Raw genomic sequence first — 22093 nt, 5'->3', positions numbered from 1 at the left:
TTTAACTCTATCATCTTCTGCTCTGAGTAATAGAAATTTTTGAAGAGGCTATAATGTCCAAGCAACAATCTGCAACAAGCTGGATGTCCTAGGATCCATGTTAGAAGTAACACATTATTATGCAATTTAATTAAGAAAACCCTTCTTTTGAAATTAGAATAATATAAGTGAAAAGCAGCTAATTTATATCACTATAGATTAGGCTTTAGTAGGTCAAATAAATACAAGCTCAAATTCTATCATTCCATATATTTTATGGAAAGTGGCTTTGACATTCATTTTGTCCTTGTGTCATTTCCATTAATTAAATGCCATACACACTTGTTGTCATAGTGTGACAACTAGGCTATTGATTTCTGAGCTAATTTTCTACTTGGGAATTTAAAGTATTATTTTAGAAAGATATTTACACTGTTTAGGTACTATTTAAGTTTTTAAAATTACTTTCAGTTACAGTTTTCATGACATACTCTATTTTTTAAAAGTACATATTTACCGGCAGGGCAAGTACCTAAACAAAATACCGAATACAAAATATTTCATAATGAGTACAATAACGATCTAAAAGATACCCTACTTCTTATAGTGAAATACTTATTCTATATTTTTAAAATAGCAAAGTTGCCAAATTAGCGTTTAATTTTAGAAAATTAAAAAGAAATCAATAAAACTCTCCATTTTCTTCAACATCTGAGCTATAACAATGATTAAAAGACACATTTTTCTTATGGTATTATGTAACTAAATTTAGAAACTCAAACCTATAGTACATGAAGGTGAAGAGCAACTAATGATTAGTATGTATTTCTTCAGTAGCTATAATGGTAGGAGGTTTAAGAAATTGAGGAAAGTTTTACAATCAGAATATTATTCAGTTTTCTAAACGTCAGACACAGAGTGAAAGAGAGAGCACTCTGGTCCCACTACAGATGCTCTCCTTGCCCAGTGAAGGGATTAATCAGCAGTCCCTGGCAGAAAGATGGAAGTTTCCATATGTCAGCCCTACGACTGTGGATAATGAGTGGCTGGAAAGTAAGCACTGAATAGAGAATTGCAGAGAAAACTTTAGCACCCTCTCAGACTTCCAGTTGGGAATCCATTTACCATTAGACTCTACCCTTGTATGTTGAAGGGAACTTGATTTTTCAGAGGGATACTGAGAAGATAAAAGTATATATCAGGCACAGCTTAATTCTCTATTGACACTTTTCTCATTGCCCAGAACAGGAACTTTGATACTATAACTAGGGGCCAGCTTTAAATACGAGACAATGTACTATACCCGCACCTAGCTGAAAATCCACAAGCGTTTACTCATGAGGTCATTTTAGGTACAAATCTGAGAAATTTGATAATTTTGAAAACCTTCATCTCATTTTTTTTCTTGCCTAACAGACCTAGAGTCTGTTTGCTCTCCCACCACTGGTTTTGGCATCTTTTTTTATTATCCTCCCCTTCCATTACCTCTGTAAGCACTTATTACCCGATTTCTTTTTTTTCCCACTTGATGCTCCTTCTCACCTAGTTTAATTCCCACTGACTATCATGGATTTTTCTTGTGTTCACTGGAAATTTTGCTGCTTCCTGCTAATTCTATCTTCTCTTCCCCATAGTTTTCTGCCCTGTTTAGCTTTTAATTCTACCTGAATCTGCTGCTCTGCATCTCCCAATGCCATTATAAAGGGATTTCCCATCTCATGCATCAGCTCTCCTCATTCTGCCCACCATTTCCTTTCCCTTTTGTTTCTTTCAGATTGTCTTTTCTTTTATTGTGACAAAAAAGTACATAACAGAAAACTTATCATCTAAACTATTTTAGGTATACACTTCAGTAGTGCTAAATACATTCCCATTGTTGTAAAACAGGTCTCCAGAACTTACTCATTTTGCAAATCAAAACCCTGTACCCATTTAACAACTCCTCCAGACTGTCTTTTAATGGGTTGCCCTTGCTCGTTCTGCTGCGAAATTGGGACTATCCCTGCCCTTCCTCCATGCCACCCACTCTCAAATCTTACTTTTAGCAACTGCAAAATCAGCCATCTCTGGAAATGGAAGTCATCAGAAAACTTTTACCTACAGTGTAACAGATGAAAACCTGCTGCAGTGTCTATCCTTCTCTTGTTGTCCACCCCGTTTTGGAGGCCTCTAGTGGATGCAAGTTCAGTGTCAATTGCAATGGTCAATATGTTTTGACCATGGCCCATTCACCAAATAGTTAAACAAAAATATAAACCAGGAGATTCACAATATCATGTGCTTTGGACTTCGTGAAAGAAAGCCCAAATTCCTTTTTGTACTCATTTTTACATGAAAGTCAGTAATTCAAGGGGAGATGCCTATAACATGCATGTGGGCCTCAAATGAGAACAAAATGTTAATTTCATCTGGAAAAGCTCACCCCATCTGGGCAAGCTACAGGGCTATGCTCTTTTTAACATTGAAGATTTTTTTCCCCCATTAATGACTTCAAAGTTTACAATGCAGTGGGTAGCTTGGATAAGGACAGTCACCTGAATAAAATAAATTAACAGAATGTCCTTTGGTCAGGGGAACTATTTTCTCTGATAGAACCAAATAAGTAATAGAAAAACAGCTAACTGCTTTAAAGACTGTATCAGCTACTGCCTTAAACAATGGATACAGATCACATTTCCAGTATGCCTGCAGGTTACATTTCCTCAAATATTCAATTGGACATTTTTGCCACCTGAAACAAGGAAAGCTCTTAGAATCTTATTAGATGCAGATACAGAAATTTCAAGCATATAGTTGCCATGGGTAGGAGAGTCACTTACATAATTTCCTGACTGCTCTGAAAGCAGAAATCATCACATGTATGATAAAATTTCACCGCTGAATACGAGTTAAACTTATGCACTTTAATTAAAATATCTATACCCAGTTTCTATGAACATAACAAATCTTTCCAAATGCGTAGCATGACACAATTCAATAACATCCACAGTTGTAGTTGCTGCTAACACTACCTGGACAGAGGGCAGTGTTATTGCAAACCCTTGATTCTCTTAATGGGCCGCTGCAGTGTGTCCCGTAAGGTGATACACAAGTTCTGGTTCGCACCTGCGACCCTTGACCACAAGTAACTGAGCATGTGCTCCACTGGGACCACTCTTCCACACCAGATTCACCTGTGTGCAAGACAACAAATAAACATGAAATACCGCTTTGAATATTCATCTACTAAACATCATACTAAACTGACATTATGACATGCATGAATAGTTTAAATGTAAAAATATGACATCACATCAAAAGGTACAAGAACACATTTCAGAGAAAAATATATATAAAGGGAGATACATATGACACTGATGCAAGGTCCAAGTTTGTTATAACCTTGTTAGCAAAACTGCTCTTCACAAAACCACTGGGCTACACACACTAGGGGACCAGTCAGCATTTTTCAACAACGATTGCTGAAGGGATCATCTTCAAGTCAATCTAAGGCTTTGTCCTTTGGGTGGGAGAGGAAGCAAAATGTATTGCTAAATGTACTCTGGCTTCAGGGAGCGGGAACATATTGACGTATTCTTCCCTAATCCTTCACTGCAAGCAGCCTCATTTCTAATGCTGGATGAGGTGGGAGTTTGGGCATATCTAATTTTTATTGTGTTAAACACAGACATTTATAATTTATTTCTAGTGAAATTCTTAGTTTTTCATCCTATGACAGCTATTTATTTTGTGATCATTTGTTTAGAAACCTGCTGCTCACAATTTTCCTGATGATGTAGAGGAGTGAGTTTTACTCAAAAGGAAGAAAAATTTCTCTATGGTTTCTATTAATGTAATCAAAATAGGGCCCTAGAAAGCCAATTGAATTTCTGAATTGATTAATTTTCTTGGAGTAAGCATCACACTAAAATTACATCTAGTTTCTATTATTAGCCAAGTCCTGTCCAGAAAAGACTTTAAAGTCAAGAATTCCTAAGACCATCGCAACAGATTTCTGATTCTGTTGACATCAGGTTCGGGATAGATTTTTAACACTGATTTGAAAACTTGCAGTTGTTTTTTCCCAAATACAAAATTGGGCATTTACCTGCTGGCAGGGAAGGACTTAACGTTAGTTATTTCGTTGTGGGAAAGGTATGCAGGTGAAGTGTTTCTGAATACTTTGTATCACTGACTATAAAACCAAGGAACAGTTTATATTTTATAAGTTCTGCTTAGAATTTGCCTTTGAGTTATCATTCAAAAAATAGAATATGATAATTTATTTGTCCATGTCTTTTTTTCTTTGGAAAGGTTAGTGAATGACATAGAAATTACTTGCAGTGCTGCTCAGGACAGCTGGTCCATAGACTGGTACTCCAGGACAGAAGGAGGCTGGACCAGAATGTAAACTCAACTTGCTGATTTCTTCACTGAGAATTTTTTTCCAAACAGACAAACAAAAAAGTTAGCTGAAATAAAACATGTGCTTGATTAAGTAGTTGAATTTACATTCCGGTATAAGCCTTTTATCTCCTCAGGGTTCTGGGAAAACGAGTTCACCGATAAGCATAGGTTCACCAATGGTATTACCATTATAAAGATTCGCTCTTATATTGGTCGGTGTTATGCACCTAGAGGCATAGATAATAAGGCATTTATGATTAGATACATATCATAAGGGCACAGACAGTGGCAACTGGGATGATGAATTACATCAAATAGGACTTTTTTTAGTGTTGGATCAGTGTTTGTCCTGAAAGTCCTCTATAGATGACCCTGATTATTTTAGTCTTTTTTGTCTTCACCAATTTATACTTAACTACTTCATAATAATGGATGACCATTTGAATAATATTTAAAGGCAGGCCTCATAATTTGTTCTTTTACATTAAAGAATACTCTAAAAATTAAAAATCATTATTCTGGAACCCAATAATATGGCAATGGTTAAAAAATATCCACACATATATGTCTATATGAACAAAAATATTTAGGGATGAAGAATTTAAGAGTAAAGTTAAGAAAAATATAATGCAAATCTTTTTCTTTTGATATTTCAACCTGTGTTGTGATGAGAGTAAGTGAAGTAGAAATATTATGTTGTATGTTATTAATTAAGAGCTAGAAAACCTTGAACAATGTGAACTCTATAAGTAAAATGATAAAGGTTATGCATAAAATTGTTGTATTTTTCCACAAAAGCAGTCTTTCTCTTACCCTGCCTTGTTATGATGGCATTAAAATGTTTTTATTAAATGGATCAATGAATCAGGATGAAGATCCATTTTTAAATGTATTTCTGTACAAATATTTGAAAATCTGGGTTGCTTCTGCGCATATATTATAAATTAGCCTTCTTCACTCGCTCAAATTGATGGCTCATTTTCTTGATCAAAAACAAAATAAATAAATGAATAAAATACATATTGGCTTTCACACTGTGAATCAAAATTTGTCATTCAAATACCAGCCTACCTTCCAAAATGACCTCATTAGATTTCAAATGGTATAGTTTCAAGTGTGACATTTCCACTAACTAGTTGTGATTTCCACGCAGACACTTCTTCATTCCAAAAAGTGTGAAGACTATTCTGGTCCAGCAGTTTGGGTAACTATGAGAAATACCTCATATACTTTATAAGAAAGATATGTATATTTTTAAAAACTCACTGACATTAAAATAGCTAAGTATAATACAAAGTGTACTGTTTTTAATATGTATGTCTTTGGTGATAGCACAAACTACTCTGGTTCCTTAGCTTGTAACAGAGAAGGCACATGAAACACGGTATGGAGCACTGAAGTATCTAAGGCACTATTAAGGCTCTTTATCCTGACATGAAACAGGAAAGAGGACTGGAAGAGCACTGTAATTGAAGTCAGAGGACCTGTGTGGATGGGAAGCTACTGAATATTAGTTCTGTGACCTTGAGGAAGTCACTTTATTTCTCTGAACCTCTCAACAAATTGGGTAATACATCTACCTCAAAATGCACATGTGAGGATTAAATGAGACAGTATATAACTGCATTTTAAATTACAAAAAATTGATATAAATTTATGCTAGTATGTTAAAATCATTAAATTAGAAACATATTTTTAATTTTATATTTCTGTTTTAGATAACATGCTATCCTTTACTAACATTATTTTACCAAATGTTACTCTTTTAAAAACAATTTCCACACATGTTATTTTTTATAGAAAGCTTGCTTTTCAGACACAGGATTTACTAATCATATTGGTTGAAGAGGCCAGGTTATTCATTTTGAGAAGTAATTCTTAATTATAAAAGTTTATAGATTTTTGCATCATTTTCCCTCATGACTAATATAAAATATATATTCTAATGTCTTCCTCATTCAATTTTACCGCTATTGCATTTTTCTTCATTCTCACATTAATGTTAACAAATATTATCATTGTTTATTTGTAACTCCAGTTTCCTGGTTTGAAAGACCAACAGGAAAATTTTATAAGTAAACCTTGACTTTTATAAGATTTTATTACTTACTGCACTTATTCAGACTAACTACCTTAACACCTAAAGAAAGTATAATTTCAGAAAGTATTGAAGGGAAAAAAACAGCCTCTCTCTGTTTAGTTGCTTAGTGTCACATTACATATTTTAAAAATTATTTAAAATCATTCAGTTTCCCAGTCTTTTATCAGTATTGTAGTAATTTAAATTTAAAATAATATTATGTGTGTTTTTATATTTACCTAAACTATTTTTGCTTTAAAATAAAATAATAAGTATTTATTATGAATCAATCCAAGACTGGGTTTTTCAGAACTTTAATTTTTCATTGCCTTTTCTAAAGTATTGTTAACAATATAAGGAAATGGTTTTAATGCTCCTCATGGATCTATTTAATAAATGTTTATTCTACTCTACCAAATCATGTGTTATTATATTTTAGATACAAAACAATGTTTGAAAAAGAACAAGTAAATGAAAAGATAAGATAGTAATTTCTCATTAAGAAAACATCATGTTCCTTGTGATTTGAAACTGCAAAAATGGTTTTGGCTGAGAACTGAATTCTCTTGGTTTATGTCACAGGCAAAAACTGAATTTATATAAAATCTTCCGGCCAAACTGCATAATATTTATGCATCAACTAATTTTATCATATTATTGGGAATTTAAAAATGTGGCTCACCATTTCACTCTCAAATGACCCCATTTTTAATAAATTTCAGCAAGCCAGTGACTGCCACCTCTTGTGCAAAAAGGAAGAACATCTATAATCTTGCAGAAATGCCCCTGTGAGATGGCATCAGGAAGAGGCTGAGTCATCAGCCTATGCCCTATGCCTTTAGTTGGAGTCTAATACTCCCCAATCTCTGGTCAGTGTTTGAGACTTTTTGCTCCGTGAAAGGGAGAAAAATACATTTAATAATTTTAAAATTTACCTGACCCTCGCAATGCACTTTTGGGCCTCTTGGAGCAAATACTAAAAATATGTCACCTTTCGTTAAGTAAGAAGCTGCAGCAAAAGCAATCCAGATAAGCAAGTTTTCTTCATTTCTGGGTCTAGCTGCAACATATATATATGCTAAAAATATGTCCTTAAGGTAGAATTTATTGTAAACATTCTTCCTGTTCTGAAGAATTCTTTGACCTACTTACAACTAAGGTGTTAAACTCTACTACTCACCTATTACCAAGAGCACAATCCGTTAAGAATATTTGCATTTTTAAGTTGTAGATTCAAATTTAATGTTCATAATAAATAGCATAAGAAAATATAACTAAAGGAAATATTCTTCAAGAGAATTTCATCAAATCAGTCATCATCATGTCAAAAAGGTGGTCAAGTATTTGAAACTTCAGTATTAATGGTAAAACAGATCATCCAGATTAGAATGTATAAAACTTTATAAAGACATAGATAAAACTGTTAGTTTGCAATTTCCTGAAATAAAATGACAGCTAAAAATGTTCACAACACAGTTTAAATACATTTTCATCTAAGAATGTACTACATGCAATGTAAACAGATGGAATTACAGCCCATTTATTATGATGAACCAACATATGAATGCATTTAATTGTGCTATATATATATATATTTCCCCCCCCAAGGGAGGTATTTGAAACTAATCTGATTAGTTTAGGATTAAAAATTTTACAAACCACAAAGTGATTTTTGTTGATATTTAGTTGTTTAGAATGTATTTATGGCTTACTAATAAAGACTATCAATTTTTTATTATTAAGCTTATACAGCAAAACTCTCTTTTCAAATAAAAAAATAAATTCTGAAAAAAGTTTCTAATTTCCATACCTTTTAACAGTTAATATTTATATGATGTACGACATTTGAAAAAATGTCACTCGACATCTATTGCTAAGTTAAATTTCATCATTTAAAGTCCTATTTAAAATTCTAGTTCTGAAAAGTCCTATAATAACCAATTATTGATGAAATAACTGTTGACTTTCTTTAAAAGTTTAAGGATACATGTTAAGAAGTTAATTGACATGAGTAAATAATAATATGTAAATCCTAAATGTCCCATACTGAAAACAGCATAAATCTTACACATTTTTTTGGTGCGCTTTTCAACTCAAAGCTACTTCATTTATGGACTTTAACTGGTGACGAAAAAAAAAATGGTTCAAAAAAATATCAGCTCCAAAAACTGACAAATGTGCAGCAAAAGATTATGAAAACATGCAGTGGTTTCATTAAATTAACAACAATAAATAGAAAAATGTAACTAACGTATTACCAGTTTGTGCCATAAATTTAGCAGCATCAGCTTGTTCCTGAGGGACCCTTTTTTCATGAACAGATCGAGGTCGCTGACTTTTAATTGTATGATCTCCCATCATTCCAAATTCTAAAGACAGAATAAAGGTATATGAAAGCTTGTGTGTAGACATTTCTCACAAATTACATTACTGTCTCATGCAATGTTCCTACATATACCTAGAAATTACTGATTAAATTTACAGTTTTAAATTTTCGAGGTTGATCTACTTGGAATATTTCTAAACTCAAGTCAAAAAAAAATCTATAAACAAGAGCAAGGTTTCAAGAAACAGTAACAGTTGATAGAATAACATCAGGTTTTAAGTCAGCTTAATTAACAAATAGTGTACGCTTTTCTGAATGTTTCCAAGCAATTCATCAGAAAAAATACAACCACAGTGTTAACTGTTGTTTTTCAGAGAGAGAATCCTGACTGCATAATACCCCCTTGCTCTCTGAGTAGTAACCACCACCCACCCCCACCCTGAGGTTTTCAACACTTAATCTTGAGGAATGAATGAATAATCCTGTAACCTGGCTTTCCTAAGGTAAACAAACATTCACTTAATGGAGTATTTGTCCAAAGATGGAGTTGTCCTTTGAAAGCTCATAGATACTGAAGTGATTCTAATTCTCTCCTGCCCTATGTCCAAACAGTTGCTCATCCCTTTTCTAACCACATGTAAGAGAGTGTTTTCTCTTTTAAAAGTTCTGTTTAAAAAAGGAATGGCTCCAGGTTTCTGTTATTTCATCCTTTAATGTTCTACCTCCTATGAAAGACAAAAATATCTGGGCCTAACTCAGTGACAATGGGGAAGGGGAAAAAATAAGTTGAACGAAAAACAGACTCCATGTGATAGATTTTTGAAAAATTCATATGCTTGGAATTCTGCAAGAGTTCCATGCTTCTGACACTGTTGCTATAAAGCAGTGCTGTTTTAATAAGACAAAAGCCAAATTTATGGGATAGTTGTTGAGTCTGGCTCAGGGGAGGGAGGGAGGGTGTCAGGAAGGGTATTCCTGAGGGGCAGGCTATCACACTGTTTCTCTTACATCAAGGCAATTGCTGGGCCCTTAAGACCAGGACTTGGATACAAGACAAAGATGATTGAGTCAAACATGTTCTAATGATAGTACAGATATATCGCCAGAACCAACATCAATATTTGGGAATGTATAATTCTACCTTTTCCAATTAATCTTTAGGCTTCTTCTAAAACAATACAACGTACTTTGTGCAATTGAGCAGTGTGTTTTGTAAGCACTAAGTCTACCCACATTTTTATTTTACGTAAGGAGGAAAGACGATAGCACACATTTTTGTCCATCCTGGTGAGTTCTCACATAAAAATTAAAGTGTGGCACCTGACAGATTGATTTGTCAGAAATTCTTTCCAGATATTCTACCCAAGAGAACATCCCAAGAGACATCTGAGAAGACCAAATGTGTGTTTGTTTTTGTCAGTTTAGATAAAATCCAAGGCAGGAAATGGAAATTTTCATAAAATGTCAGTTGGCTTAATCTTGTAAAATCCATCATTATTTTCCATTGCCACCAACATCCTGTCATTCCATTCATTTATGTATGCTGCCTAAACTATGTTTCATTGTGCTAATAAGAAGCATCCGATAATCACATATCATTAAACAATTTTGGAAATTGACTGCTTAGAAAGTTTATATCTAGACTCTTATATACTACCCAGTATTTTAAAATATTATATATAACTGAAAATTTTGGGAATCTGAAACAGCAAGAGAAATTCAGTAGTAATTTTTATTAACATTATGTTTTCCTTCAGTCCTCTTGAATTTATCATTTAAATTGTGTTTGTGTGCATGTCTACCCCTTTGAACATTTAAGTCAGAGTACATGTATGCATAAATAAGTTGCAGGTTTTAATGGTCACATTAACAAAGCTTTGGCACTGGGAGGGAAAAGAATATTCAAAAAAATATTTTTTCTATGCCTACAACATTTTTTTTCTGCTGCTGCTGCTTTTTTTTTTTTTCCTTACAACTTCTTTTAGTAAGTAACTTTATTACCTGTTCTAGAAGAAGACAATTCTTCAAGTCAATGACAGTGTGAAAATGGCCTATAATATGTTTTCTAAGAATAGGTAATTTATTCGTATGAGGACTATAATCTTGAAATTTACAGGTCCAAGTATGTTGGTAGGCACTGCTGAAATAATTTTAAGAGTGTCATATTAAATTTTTAATGATTTCTGAAGTTTAAACACAAGTAAAGTACTTCTCTTAAAAGCAGATATTAGCATCTCTGTGAACTATTTCATATTATTAGCTGGAATGTGGTTTAAATCTCTCAAACAGGTATGATACAAATTAAATTTCAGTATTCTTCACTGGAGTCACTTCTACTCAATTCTACTCATCATCAAAAATCAATGTTATGTGAACATTAGTAGCTGCTACTTAATACTGGGATACTTAACACTCGGTTACAGTATTTAAGAAGAAATTCTTTAATCATCTATTACCTTGATTATGTATTTTTGTATAACTGAACGTTTCAAATGAAAATTTTGATTATTTCTGTCAATATGATTCCTCTGGAAAACTACTTTTAAAACATGAGAACTAATAGGATGGCTTGATATAACTAAATTCCCTGTAAGGCAGAAGACATGCATTTATTTCTTTTTCTCAGGTGGAAAAACAACACTATGGTGGTATTTTTTTAAAGTTCCAGACCTATTGTTTCTGACCTAAAACAATCTCAATTTGTAAGTGAATCATGTAAACTATTATCTAACCAAGTGAATTTCTTTTGCTAATGTTTATGTGCCAAGTGTTTGAAAAAAAAAAAATACATCTTTGTTTTAGGGTTGTTGTCAATGGTAAGATTTAATAACAAATGTTTTGGTTCCATCCATATGTCACAATGAGATATTTTCAAAACAAGAGTGCTCCTTTCATGATGATTTGATTTTCTTTTCTTCTAGTGAAAATAAAGGCCAGCTGGATCATCCAAACTTAGAAAAAAACAAGGTATTAGTTTTGCTATCATTTTCTTATGTGGTGAATGTGGGTTGAGGTAAACCTTAAGCATATCATGCTCTCTGGATAATAAATCTTTCATGGGTTGTTGATTTATACTCATATGATTCTGAGTTGGCAAAGATAATATACTACATTAGTTACACAAGGAAAATAGCATAACCAAATAAAAAGATGATCTGTTTTGTGTAAGCAATGAAGAGCAAGTTATGAAATCAAATGAAGGAATGTGCAGCATAATATTGTGTATGTAAATACAGTACATGGCTTATGAAAATACAGGGTTATTTCCTATATATTTATGTTGATGGTATCAATGAAGTGGTGGGTAAATAACTGTATGCATGTATAAAACTCAAATGACTGCTGATGACTTTCATATTTAGGCACATTTTTCTCATACAATCTTTCAATGTGCGTCTTAATAAAAAACCAGTAGTCTCTGGAAGTAAGACTTACTCAAAGCTACATGAAAAAAAGGTTTCAAAAACTTGCTTTCTTAAGAATAGTTTTATATCTTCTCTTCCCCCAGCCAGAAATATATAAGAGGATCATTAAGAAACAAATAGACTTGAAAACTGACTCTTGACAGTCAGTAGTTAGTTGTGAAGTTTTTGTCTGGAAATCAAGGGTTATAATAACATGAAATCACAGTCATCAATAAATGAAAGCATACACACATCCATTTGCTATTTTATCAAGTGTTTACTTTTCAATGTGCAGGCAAGTGGTGCATCAGATTATCTGATAAGTTATTACTGTAATCTGTTTTGCGATATAAATACTAATTTTACTTGTTAACTGACTTTCCTTGGAATTTCCATAGAAACCACCCTAGCCTGGCCATGACTGCTTCTCAACAATTTCTCAAAGTTATGACTTACTTACATTCTATCATCAACTCGCACTACTCTTTGTCTTGGAGATGGTTAAACCACTGCACCGTTTCTATTATCTTTCTCTGTATGAAATACCCATTTTTCTATCCATGCCTGCAGTAAAACACCTCCTCATGTCCCACTCCCTGAATTATCAACCAGTCATAATCAGGCTGTCTTTCTAAATTTCTATTTCATAATAATGGACTTTCATTTTAATTTTCAGATTGTTTTATTACTTGTACTAGATTATAAACTTCTTTGAGAAGGAAATATGCCTTATGAGTTTTAAAATCACTTCCTGCTTTGTACCTAGCTGAGATTCATTATTTATGTATTTTATAAATATTGTTCATGTTAAGAGTTGCTTCTCCAAAATGCAACTTTCTAGATTCCCAGAACCCTTTCTTAAACTTGCTTGATGAACAGTTTGATGGGGAAAAATAATAAAATTTTTAGTTAAGTACTTGAAAGGTAGTCAAGTATGATCATGATGCTCGACATTTCTTTATCCATTAAATATATTTAGATTATTATCTAAATAATTGCAATATTACCTTTTTTAAAAAAGAAACTTAAGTCTCACTAACCTAAAAAAAATTTAATGCCTTAACAACAAAGCTTAATTTTTGTCAGTAACATTTAGTAATTACTTACATGTTAGGCACTAAAGTTACAAAGATAAATGAAAAATAGTCTCCGCTATTCTGAAGTTCATAGTCCATGGAAATCCAAACATTTGGTATATATAATATTATTTCTTTTAATCAAAATATGAAGCTCCACTCAAAACCCAGTTTTCATGTTAATTTCCTAAATATCACCCTTAACTAGAATGGCTTGCTAATGTGTCTCAAAGAGAAAATAAAACTCTTCAGCCATGCAGCTGGACATTTGAAGTGACATTCATTTGTCATAGTATGACAAGTAAGGATATTGAATGTGTAACTGGTTGGCACAAGAAATATTCTATCATCTGGCTGGATTATGGTGGTATAGACAAATAAAGTCTGTTAAGAAGCAACCAGACGTTTTTATAAAATAAGATTATTATATTTAAAGCACTCTAAGTTTGTATTTTGTCAGAAGCATGACTTACTAAATGTGTTCATTCATTTTTACACTTTTTGCAAATGGAGTTGTCACAATTGTTTTGTATCCACATTTTTGGTGCCTATCATAGCTGGGAGGTATTTAGATAGTGAAGAGCAGTCCAGATTATCAGTCACTATGATATCTTTCTGTTTTCTGAGTTTTTAAAAAATGTTTTGTGACCTTTGATCAGACTTCAAAATTATATTCTCTCATTCAAAAGCTATTTGAGTTCCTACAGAGTCAGGTGCTTTATGGAAAGATAGAAATGTTGGGGGAAAGACTACAATCTGTAATATCAAAAACATTTCTAGACTGGAAAGGATGTTAGAAACAAAGAATATTAAAATTAAGCATCATTAGTTGAAATCCTGAAGGACACTGGTTAAAAATATTATTGATTATAAATATACTAATTTCATTTTCCCCAAGAACCAAACAAGGATAGAATATGTGGATAAAAGACAATTTCCAAAGAATTCAAGAATGAGAGATAGATAAGAAATTAAGAAATATCAGGAAATATGTTGGCTAATTAAATTTAAATAATAAAAAAGGAAATGTGAGGAAATAATTTTTGAGAAAACTAAATAAGAAGTATTTATAATAAAATAAATTAAGACATATTAAGAAACATTAGAAATCAGAGAAATCCATCATTAATATTTAAGGGGATAACTAATATTCTTTCCTTCAAATTATTTCTTAGTTTCATTGCCATAGTTAGATACCTGGTTACAGGAACCAAGAGGCTCTTTCTTACAATAACAAAGTAGAATCTTGTTTTTCAAAATACTCCCACAGAAATAATTTCATTAGGTAGTTGGCATGACTCTGTTAAGTAGATGGGTAATTTTATGCCACTTCTAAAAGTGGACAAAACAGGGAATCATCAAAGGGCATACTGCTAGTATGTTTATAGAAAATTTAAAATGTTTAGAAGTTTTCAGTTTTCGGGGCGCCTGGGTGGCTCAGTGGGTTAAGCCGCTGCCTTCGGCTCAGGTCATGATCTCAGGGTCCTGGGATCGAGTCCCGCATCGGGCTCTCTGCTCAGAAGGGAGCCTGCTTCCCTCTCTCTCTCTGCCTGCCTCTCCATCTACTTGTGATTTCTCTCTGTCAAATAAATAAATAAAATCTTTAAAAAAAAAAAAAAAAAGTTTTCAGTTTTCAATTAGGTTGTTAAGTTACAAAACATAATATATAGTAGAAGCAATTTTCAAGTATACTTAGTGCATATTTTCTTTGACAATGATGTTATATTTTAATTTACCTTTATTCAAAATAGGAACTTTGAAATAATTACATATAATGATGGATTTATTTTTAGATCTCCTCAAATATGTACGTGAAAACTATATAACAAAACAATTTATTTAGAATAATTCTAAGAAATTTAGGGTATAAACCCTTAAATCATCATTTATATTCTGATTTTGTCACCCTTCTGGGAAATGTTAGTAAATTGGATGCACCGTTTCATGTAAGAAATCATTAATGTGTGTAATCATGTAGGAATTATTTGTTAATATTAGCCAATTGTATTTTATGACCTCATCTCTTTTTGAGGTCATGAATTTTTATAAACTACCAGTAATGATTTGCTTAAAAAACATCTATTTGTTGGTAATAAGGAAAATAAATGCAGAAACACATAAATGATAAATGCAATTCTACTTCTAATAGTAAGCTAGTAGCCGAATGTGTTTCTTATTGACCTGTGTTAGAATTTAATTTAACACACTAGCATATCGGTGGCAAAATAAGATGCTTTATTGTGAGCTTTCACACCTCTGGCAGAGGACTAAACCTCTTACAGTATAAGATTTGAATTATCCTATTGCTAGAGTGGCCCCCAAAGATCCTAGGAAATCTAACATATAAGAAAGTGAACTAAATTGTCCCTGCATAAATATATTTTCTTAACAAGAACAGAGCTCGGTTGCTTTCCTGCCAAGCTCTCTGACATGTACAGTGATTCTCTGGGGGCAGAGTAGATTCTGTAGGGATTTCCAAATAGTGGGGAAGGCTGCTTTGGAAATGACAAAAGACTTGTCTTTCAGGCTTCCCTGGAAGGACAAAAATGAATGAGTCACCTAGTGATACGAAGCCAAATTTTTCTGAAGGGAAACTGGCCCCAACAAGGATTTAAGAACTTAAGAAATGTGTCGTAGGGGATGGGGAGAACTGAGGCAGTTGGGTGTTCAGGGTTTAGTACTGTAAGTTATTATTATTAATGGAAGATAAAGTGTGAAGGAGAGGGACAAGAGATACTTCTGAAGGGATTGGTGGGGAGGGAATCAGAAACCTCCCTTATGCCTTACTAAGAACCCTGGAATGTATCTCTATTTCACTAAATGTGAAATATTTGTAGGGGTTTAAGCAATAAGCAAAGAATCGTGGTTTGATTTGAATTTTAGATAAGTTAATTGAGGAATTCAGAGCGACTATGGGGAACAAAATTAGGGCAGTATAAACTATGAGGAAGCTATTGCAATTGTCCATACAAGACTGTGACCAGGTTGAGAGGAAGGTTTGATGAATAGCTTACTGGAAGCACCTAGCTTGGGTGGGTAGGTGGATGGGGGTACCCCCACTAGATAAAGAAATAGAACCACCCACAAAACACTGGCCAGTCATAGCTTACTGCAGGCTGAGTACATCTTTGGACCACTGGGTTCAAATTGTTGGCAACGAGAGCAATTTTCAGTGCCCCAAAAAGTTTATAGGAAAAGTCTTTTATAAGGAAATCTATGCTTAAAAAAATGAGACTTTTTAGTATGATATTTTTGATAGATGTTACCTTTGTATATATTATATTATGTATATCATATTTTATATATGTATATATATATAATCATGTATTTACTTAGACATTTTAAGAAAATTATTGCTCTCTAGTTTTGAATTTAATTATCCTTAAAATCAGTGAACATACATTCAAACTTGCTTCCATAAGTTATCATTATTAGTATTGAAGCCCACGTGGCATTTGATAGAGAACTAAAAAAGTTTAATTCAAAGCAGTACTTCATATACCTAAAGACAATTTTAACTGAATATAGAGAATATAGGCTAATGCTGAATATAGAGAATGGACAAATCAGTGGGCAACTGGCAGGTGCAGCTCTTATTTCAGAGCATCAAGCCTTAAGTTCTCTTGGCCTGTTTGCTCTTCTTGCAAAAGGGAACTCTGGGAACATGATTCCTAAAGTCTTTTTAAGCTCTAAAATTACATTTTTTTTCCTTAGGTCAGAAATTGGCCCATGAACATATGGACTATCTCTCAGCAGAAGAACGGGCCTAGAGGACCTGACCAAGCTTGATGAATGGGTCTGTACACAGACTCACATGTACTACAGTCTAAGTATAACAGAGTGGTCGTTGCTTCTAAACATTTTCTTAAGTCAAGCAGTGTTGAACAGTTAATCCATGTCTGAGCACTAAACCCCCCAAGGTTTACTTTGCATGTGAGGTCTCAAGTGCTCTAATACTTATTTAAACATATGCTTATGCTTTTGCTGTAGCTAGCACCTACACTGGAGAGGGATTTTTTTTTTTTTTTTTTAAAGAAGGTTTATATGCTTCCAAAGGTATCTGGGAATGAATGAATTCAGGTCATTCCACAAACATTAAATAGGCCCTTACTATATTCCAGATGGGTTTTAAATGTGTGTCTTATATATAGCATGTATAGTTGGATTTTAAAAATCCCATCTGATCCTCCTATTTTTAATAGGAAATTAAACCCACTCACATTTATTATATTTGTTAAGATGTTAGATTTATTTATTCTATCTCATATTAGGGTTTCTCTTAAGTAAGTATCTTATTTTTTCTTCATTTTTCCCCTTTTTTTGGATTGATAGGAATGTTTTGTCCTCTAGATCTCTTACTTCAATTATTCAAGCATTATATACTAATTTTGTCACATGTACTGAAATGTATTTCTAAATATATCAATATCTTAAGTGAATCAGTATCTGTACTCTTTCCCAAACCAACACAAGAATTTGGGTATGTGGTCACTTGTTCTCTGCTTTGACACTCACATCATTTATTTCCCAACTGCTTTATTTAGACACTGATTCAATAATTTAAACTTAACCATTAGTTGTGTTAATTTCTTTGTAGATCTTCTTTCTTTGACTGTTTTTAATTTTGCTTCAGTATATCCTGTAACAGAGAGGGTCTAAAATTGATTTATCTTACCCTCACACTTGAATTTTCTTTTGGGTAGGCCTAGAAATTTAAGGTCAAGAAGTTTTTTTTTCTCATTGTACTTTGAAGATACATTTTACACTGAATCCTGGGATGTGATATGGCCTTTGAGATGTCTTTTGGTAAGAGAATCTGCTTTTCTTTCTGGAAGCTTTTCTAGCATTTTTCTTTTTATCCTCGGAGTTCTGAAATTTTGCCAGTATGTGTCTAGACATTGGGCTTTTCCATTAAGTTTGCTTGGTACTCACTCTTCCCTTTAACTGCAAGGATCAGTACTTTGGCTGAGCACACTGAATTTGTTCTCTCCTATGCCAGCTTCCCCTCTTCTTGGTTTTATTCCATGTTCACTGTGGCGTTTGGGAGTTACTGCAAGCTACATTCTGCTTCCATCTCAATCCCCTACATACTCACTAAGAACTTCTCTGGGAAAATCGAACCTCCAATTTCTGATTTTTAAAGACTTAAGTGCACAACATACTACTCTCCATTTCGCTCTCTGAACACTTCTCTTTCCTACTTACAGAAACCCTTCCAAAGAGTGCCCTCGAATTCCTCACTTCCCACTCACCCAACTATGTCAGGCAATCTGACTCCAACCTCCTTCCTTGAATGAAACTGCTCTCTTGAAAGTCAGCTGCCTCTCAAAAACTGTCACACTCATCTTGATTCCTTCAGTTTTTGACACCCTCCCACTCTCCCCTATCCCACAACTTTTCTTAAAATGCTCACCTCCCTTGGCTTTCAAAACTGACAACTTGAATTTCTTCCTTCTCCTGCCTGCTTTTCTGCCTCCTTAATTGCCTTAGTGACTCTTCATTCCTTAATGTGAGTTTTCCCACAGCTCCTGGCTTAATGTTCTTTCCCTCAAAAGTTCCAACCATTCCTAGACTAAAGTATCATTTTCAGGAAAACAACGATCAGTCCTTCACTCCTATGGGCCAATCTACATCTTCTAGACCACCTGTGCAACAGTGTCACCTAGATATTTTGCTGGCAAACTTAGCATTTATGGAAACAAGTTAATTATTTTCCTTTTGAGAGCTGCTCCTAGCTATGCATTTCACATTTATCTTTAATAAACATATAGTACTCAAAATTAATAGTTCTCAAATGAGTAAGCAAAAACAAAACTAAAAGCTGACCAGATACTGGAGAAAATTTTAGGTTTATCAAAATATCTTGATGGGCCCAGTTTGGTTATGCAAAGATAGACCCTAGGGCCAGACCTTGCAAAGGTGAGTAACATAACAAAGTAATAGTTGGAAATTTACTGAGGCTGTCAAGGACAAAAAGTGAGTCTTCTAGGGGACCATAGAAAAAGGAGGGGAGGGGAGGTTAATAGATCTTGGGAGAGGAATAAAGAGAGAGTTATCCATAAAAGTGGTAAAAGGATAAGATCAAAGGAGAAATTAGAAATTCCTTGAGGAAGGACTATCAGAAGCAATTTTAATAGCAGTGATATTAAGGTTTTATGTATACTATGCTGGGGGTGAATTACCTCTCCATTAGAGCCAACTTTTATTAAAAGCTTACTTAACGTGTTAGCGACAGTTAAAAGAAGATGCTAAAAGAAAAAGAAAGTTAATTTCATGCTGAGATTTGCAAGGAGCAGAATAGAAAGAATGGCCCCACAAGGAAACTACAAAGCAATGGTTGATAATATAGCTAAAATATGTGAATAGGAAAATATATAAGAAACACATGTGAATAGGAAAATATGTAAGAAATACATGTAACCCATCTCTCAAAGAATCCTTAGAAATATTAGGGAGATATTAAATTTCAAGTTCTAAATTATGTGGCAGATCAAGCCAACTGTTTAAAAATTATAATAAAGATCGTCCACAGAAGGCTGAAGAATTTGGGAGCACATTGATATCAACTCCAGGATTATGAGCTGACATTCTTAAACTGGTCTCTAGGTAGTTCATATTGGTAATGTAGATCAAACAAAGTCCTTCTGCTGATTTCGTACTTTCAGCACCATGTGTTAATCTTAGCATAATTTAGCAAGGAGTCTAAAGTTGTTTACACATTATCGTAGGTAGAGGTTTCAATGGGGCTAGTGGCCAAGTGGCCAAGGACAGGCAAAAGAGGTTAAAAATAGCATCTCTTATATGCTAAATCCTTCCCTATTTCAGTTTTGGGGTTTTCTTCCTCCCACACTCCTGCTTTCACAGGCAACTCTAGCTCTGATTACCCAGTTGTAGCGAACTTTCCCACCAAGACTTAAGTGGGAGAAACAATTAAGATTTTGCTTCTCTGGAGGAAAATAATGTCTCTTTTGTGCTGCAACTTTTATTTTCTTTTAATACTTTAGCTTCTGTTTTCTAGTTAATTATAATCTCTCTTCAAATCTATGTATTCTTTACATTTTATTCCTTCACCAGAATTCTGTGTCAGAATATGTGTTCCCAGCTGGGACACACCTGACTTACAAGTTATTTTAAAATGGATATACTGGTTTTTGATGACTAAAGTTTGATGAGTCAACATGGGTGAATAGTTTTTCCAAATTATCAATTTAAGGTTTGGCTGCATTTTTTAAAGTATGGAATTCAGAACTTTTGGGTTGCTTAACACTTAGCTGTCATTGTCATTATTCTAAAAAGAGGAGTATTGATAAAGTAAAATATGTAGAAAGAAGAGTGATAAGAAGGGTGAAAGCATAAAGATTGGTGAGGACTGTCTCAAAAATTATAGTTTAATGTCAGAAATAAATTTTTGAGAACCCAATGATAAGGCACTTCAGAGAATCAAATCTAGTAGGACAGCTAAGGAAAACTTAAATAATTAAACTTTAGTATAGACTTATAAATGCTATAAGTGCCATACAAATAGATTCTTACTAGAATAAAAAACTGAGAATATTTAGTTTGCATAAAAGAAGAAATGATAATTTTCTTTGATTATTTGGAAATCTATCATGGAGCAGAAAGACTGTAAATAAAGTAGCTATATTGTTTATTAAGAACTCAAATGCACAGGAAGGACTTTGTAACAATTTGGGGTGCATAAAAAGAATGGGTGGTCATATGAAGCACCAGGGTTTGGATCATGGGGAATGCTTAAGCAATGACTGTGTGACTAACGAATATTGTAGAGATAATTCCTATGTGGATCTATCCCTGATTTCTTGAGTTTGTGACAATTCTCTTTCTCTGAACCCCATATCCTCTCAATTTTCAACTCCTGCCATATCTCCACCAAGAGCATATTCTAAATATGTCAAATCTCTTCATCCCCACCACTATCACTCTCCAGCTACCCCCCACGACTTGGACCATTGCAGTCATCTCCTAAGTGTCCCACTACCCACCGCTACCATCATTTCTCTTGCTTACAATGCATTTTCCACACAGCACACAGATAGGTCTTTTAAAAGGTAAAATAGATAATGTAAATCCTCTTATTGTCCTTTTATGTCTTCCCAATTCTTAGAATAAAATTCATACTCCTTATTCTGGCTTTTTTGGAAAGCCCTGTATGATTGGCCAAAGTCTACTTCTCCAACATCATCTCACTCTTCTCCCCATGGTGAGATGGTGATACTACAGATGCTACTGTTTGATACTATAGATACTATACCATAGAGATGGTGAGAGTATAGATACTCACCATCTCCATGTTCTAGACACACTGGCCTTCTTTTTGTTTCTTAAACACACATAGTTCATTTCTTTATACTAATTGATTTCTTTAACTGGGACACTCTTCTGGTATTTGCAGGTTGACTCATTCTTGTCATTTTTACCTAAGCTAAAATTTTACTTTCTTCAAGAGACTCTCACTGACCACCAGATACAAATTACCTATACAGTTATTTTCTAAGAGATGATTTTAATTGTCTGCACAAGATGTATCAATAGCTGTTTTGGGATTTTTTGTTTGTGTCATTATTTTTTTAATAATAGTATCCATTAACCCACTAAAATGTGACCTTCATAAGAATGAAGTCTTATCTATCTTGTCCATCACTGTATCTTGTACCTTGTTAAGTGGTTGAAAAAAGGGCTTTGGAAAACAGAAAGTGGGGGGGAGACAAGAAAGAAAAGGAGACACTATTATTATTATTATTATTATTATTATTATTTTATTGAGTGACATCATTTTTTAATCTTACTGCATTCCTCAGATTTATCTTTCAAAATCATAAGC

The 22093-nt window shown here is 33.6% G+C and overlaps 1 protein-coding gene across 4 annotated transcripts in view; it reads right to left on the bottom strand.

Moving 5' to 3' along the window:
- The window catches only part of ADGRB3 (adhesion G protein-coupled receptor B3), a 730754-nt gene that overhangs the window by 441944 nt on the left and 266717 nt on the right, over nucleotides 1-22093 (bottom strand). For 3 of the 4 annotated variants that reach the window (XM_082731305.1, XM_082731302.1, XM_082731303.1), the window contains 2 exons: nucleotides 8704-8814; nucleotides 2991-3152 (listed from right to left, as the gene is read on the bottom strand). In XM_082731305.1, the coding sequence (XP_082587431.1) occupies nucleotides 2991-3152; nucleotides 8704-8814 (273 nt within the window). The remainder of the gene's footprint in view (nucleotides 1-2990; nucleotides 3153-8703; nucleotides 8815-22093) is intronic. The other variant, XM_082731304.1, reaches the window with a different exon arrangement.

The sequence above is a fragment of the Mustela nivalis genome (assembly GCF_964662115.1).
Source record: "Mustela nivalis genome assembly, chromosome: 5".
NCBI lineage: Eukaryota > Metazoa > Chordata > Mammalia > Carnivora > Mustelidae > Mustela > Mustela nivalis.
The sequence above is the reverse complement of the archived record's forward strand: the minus strand, read 5'-3'. Positions and strand labels throughout refer to the sequence as shown.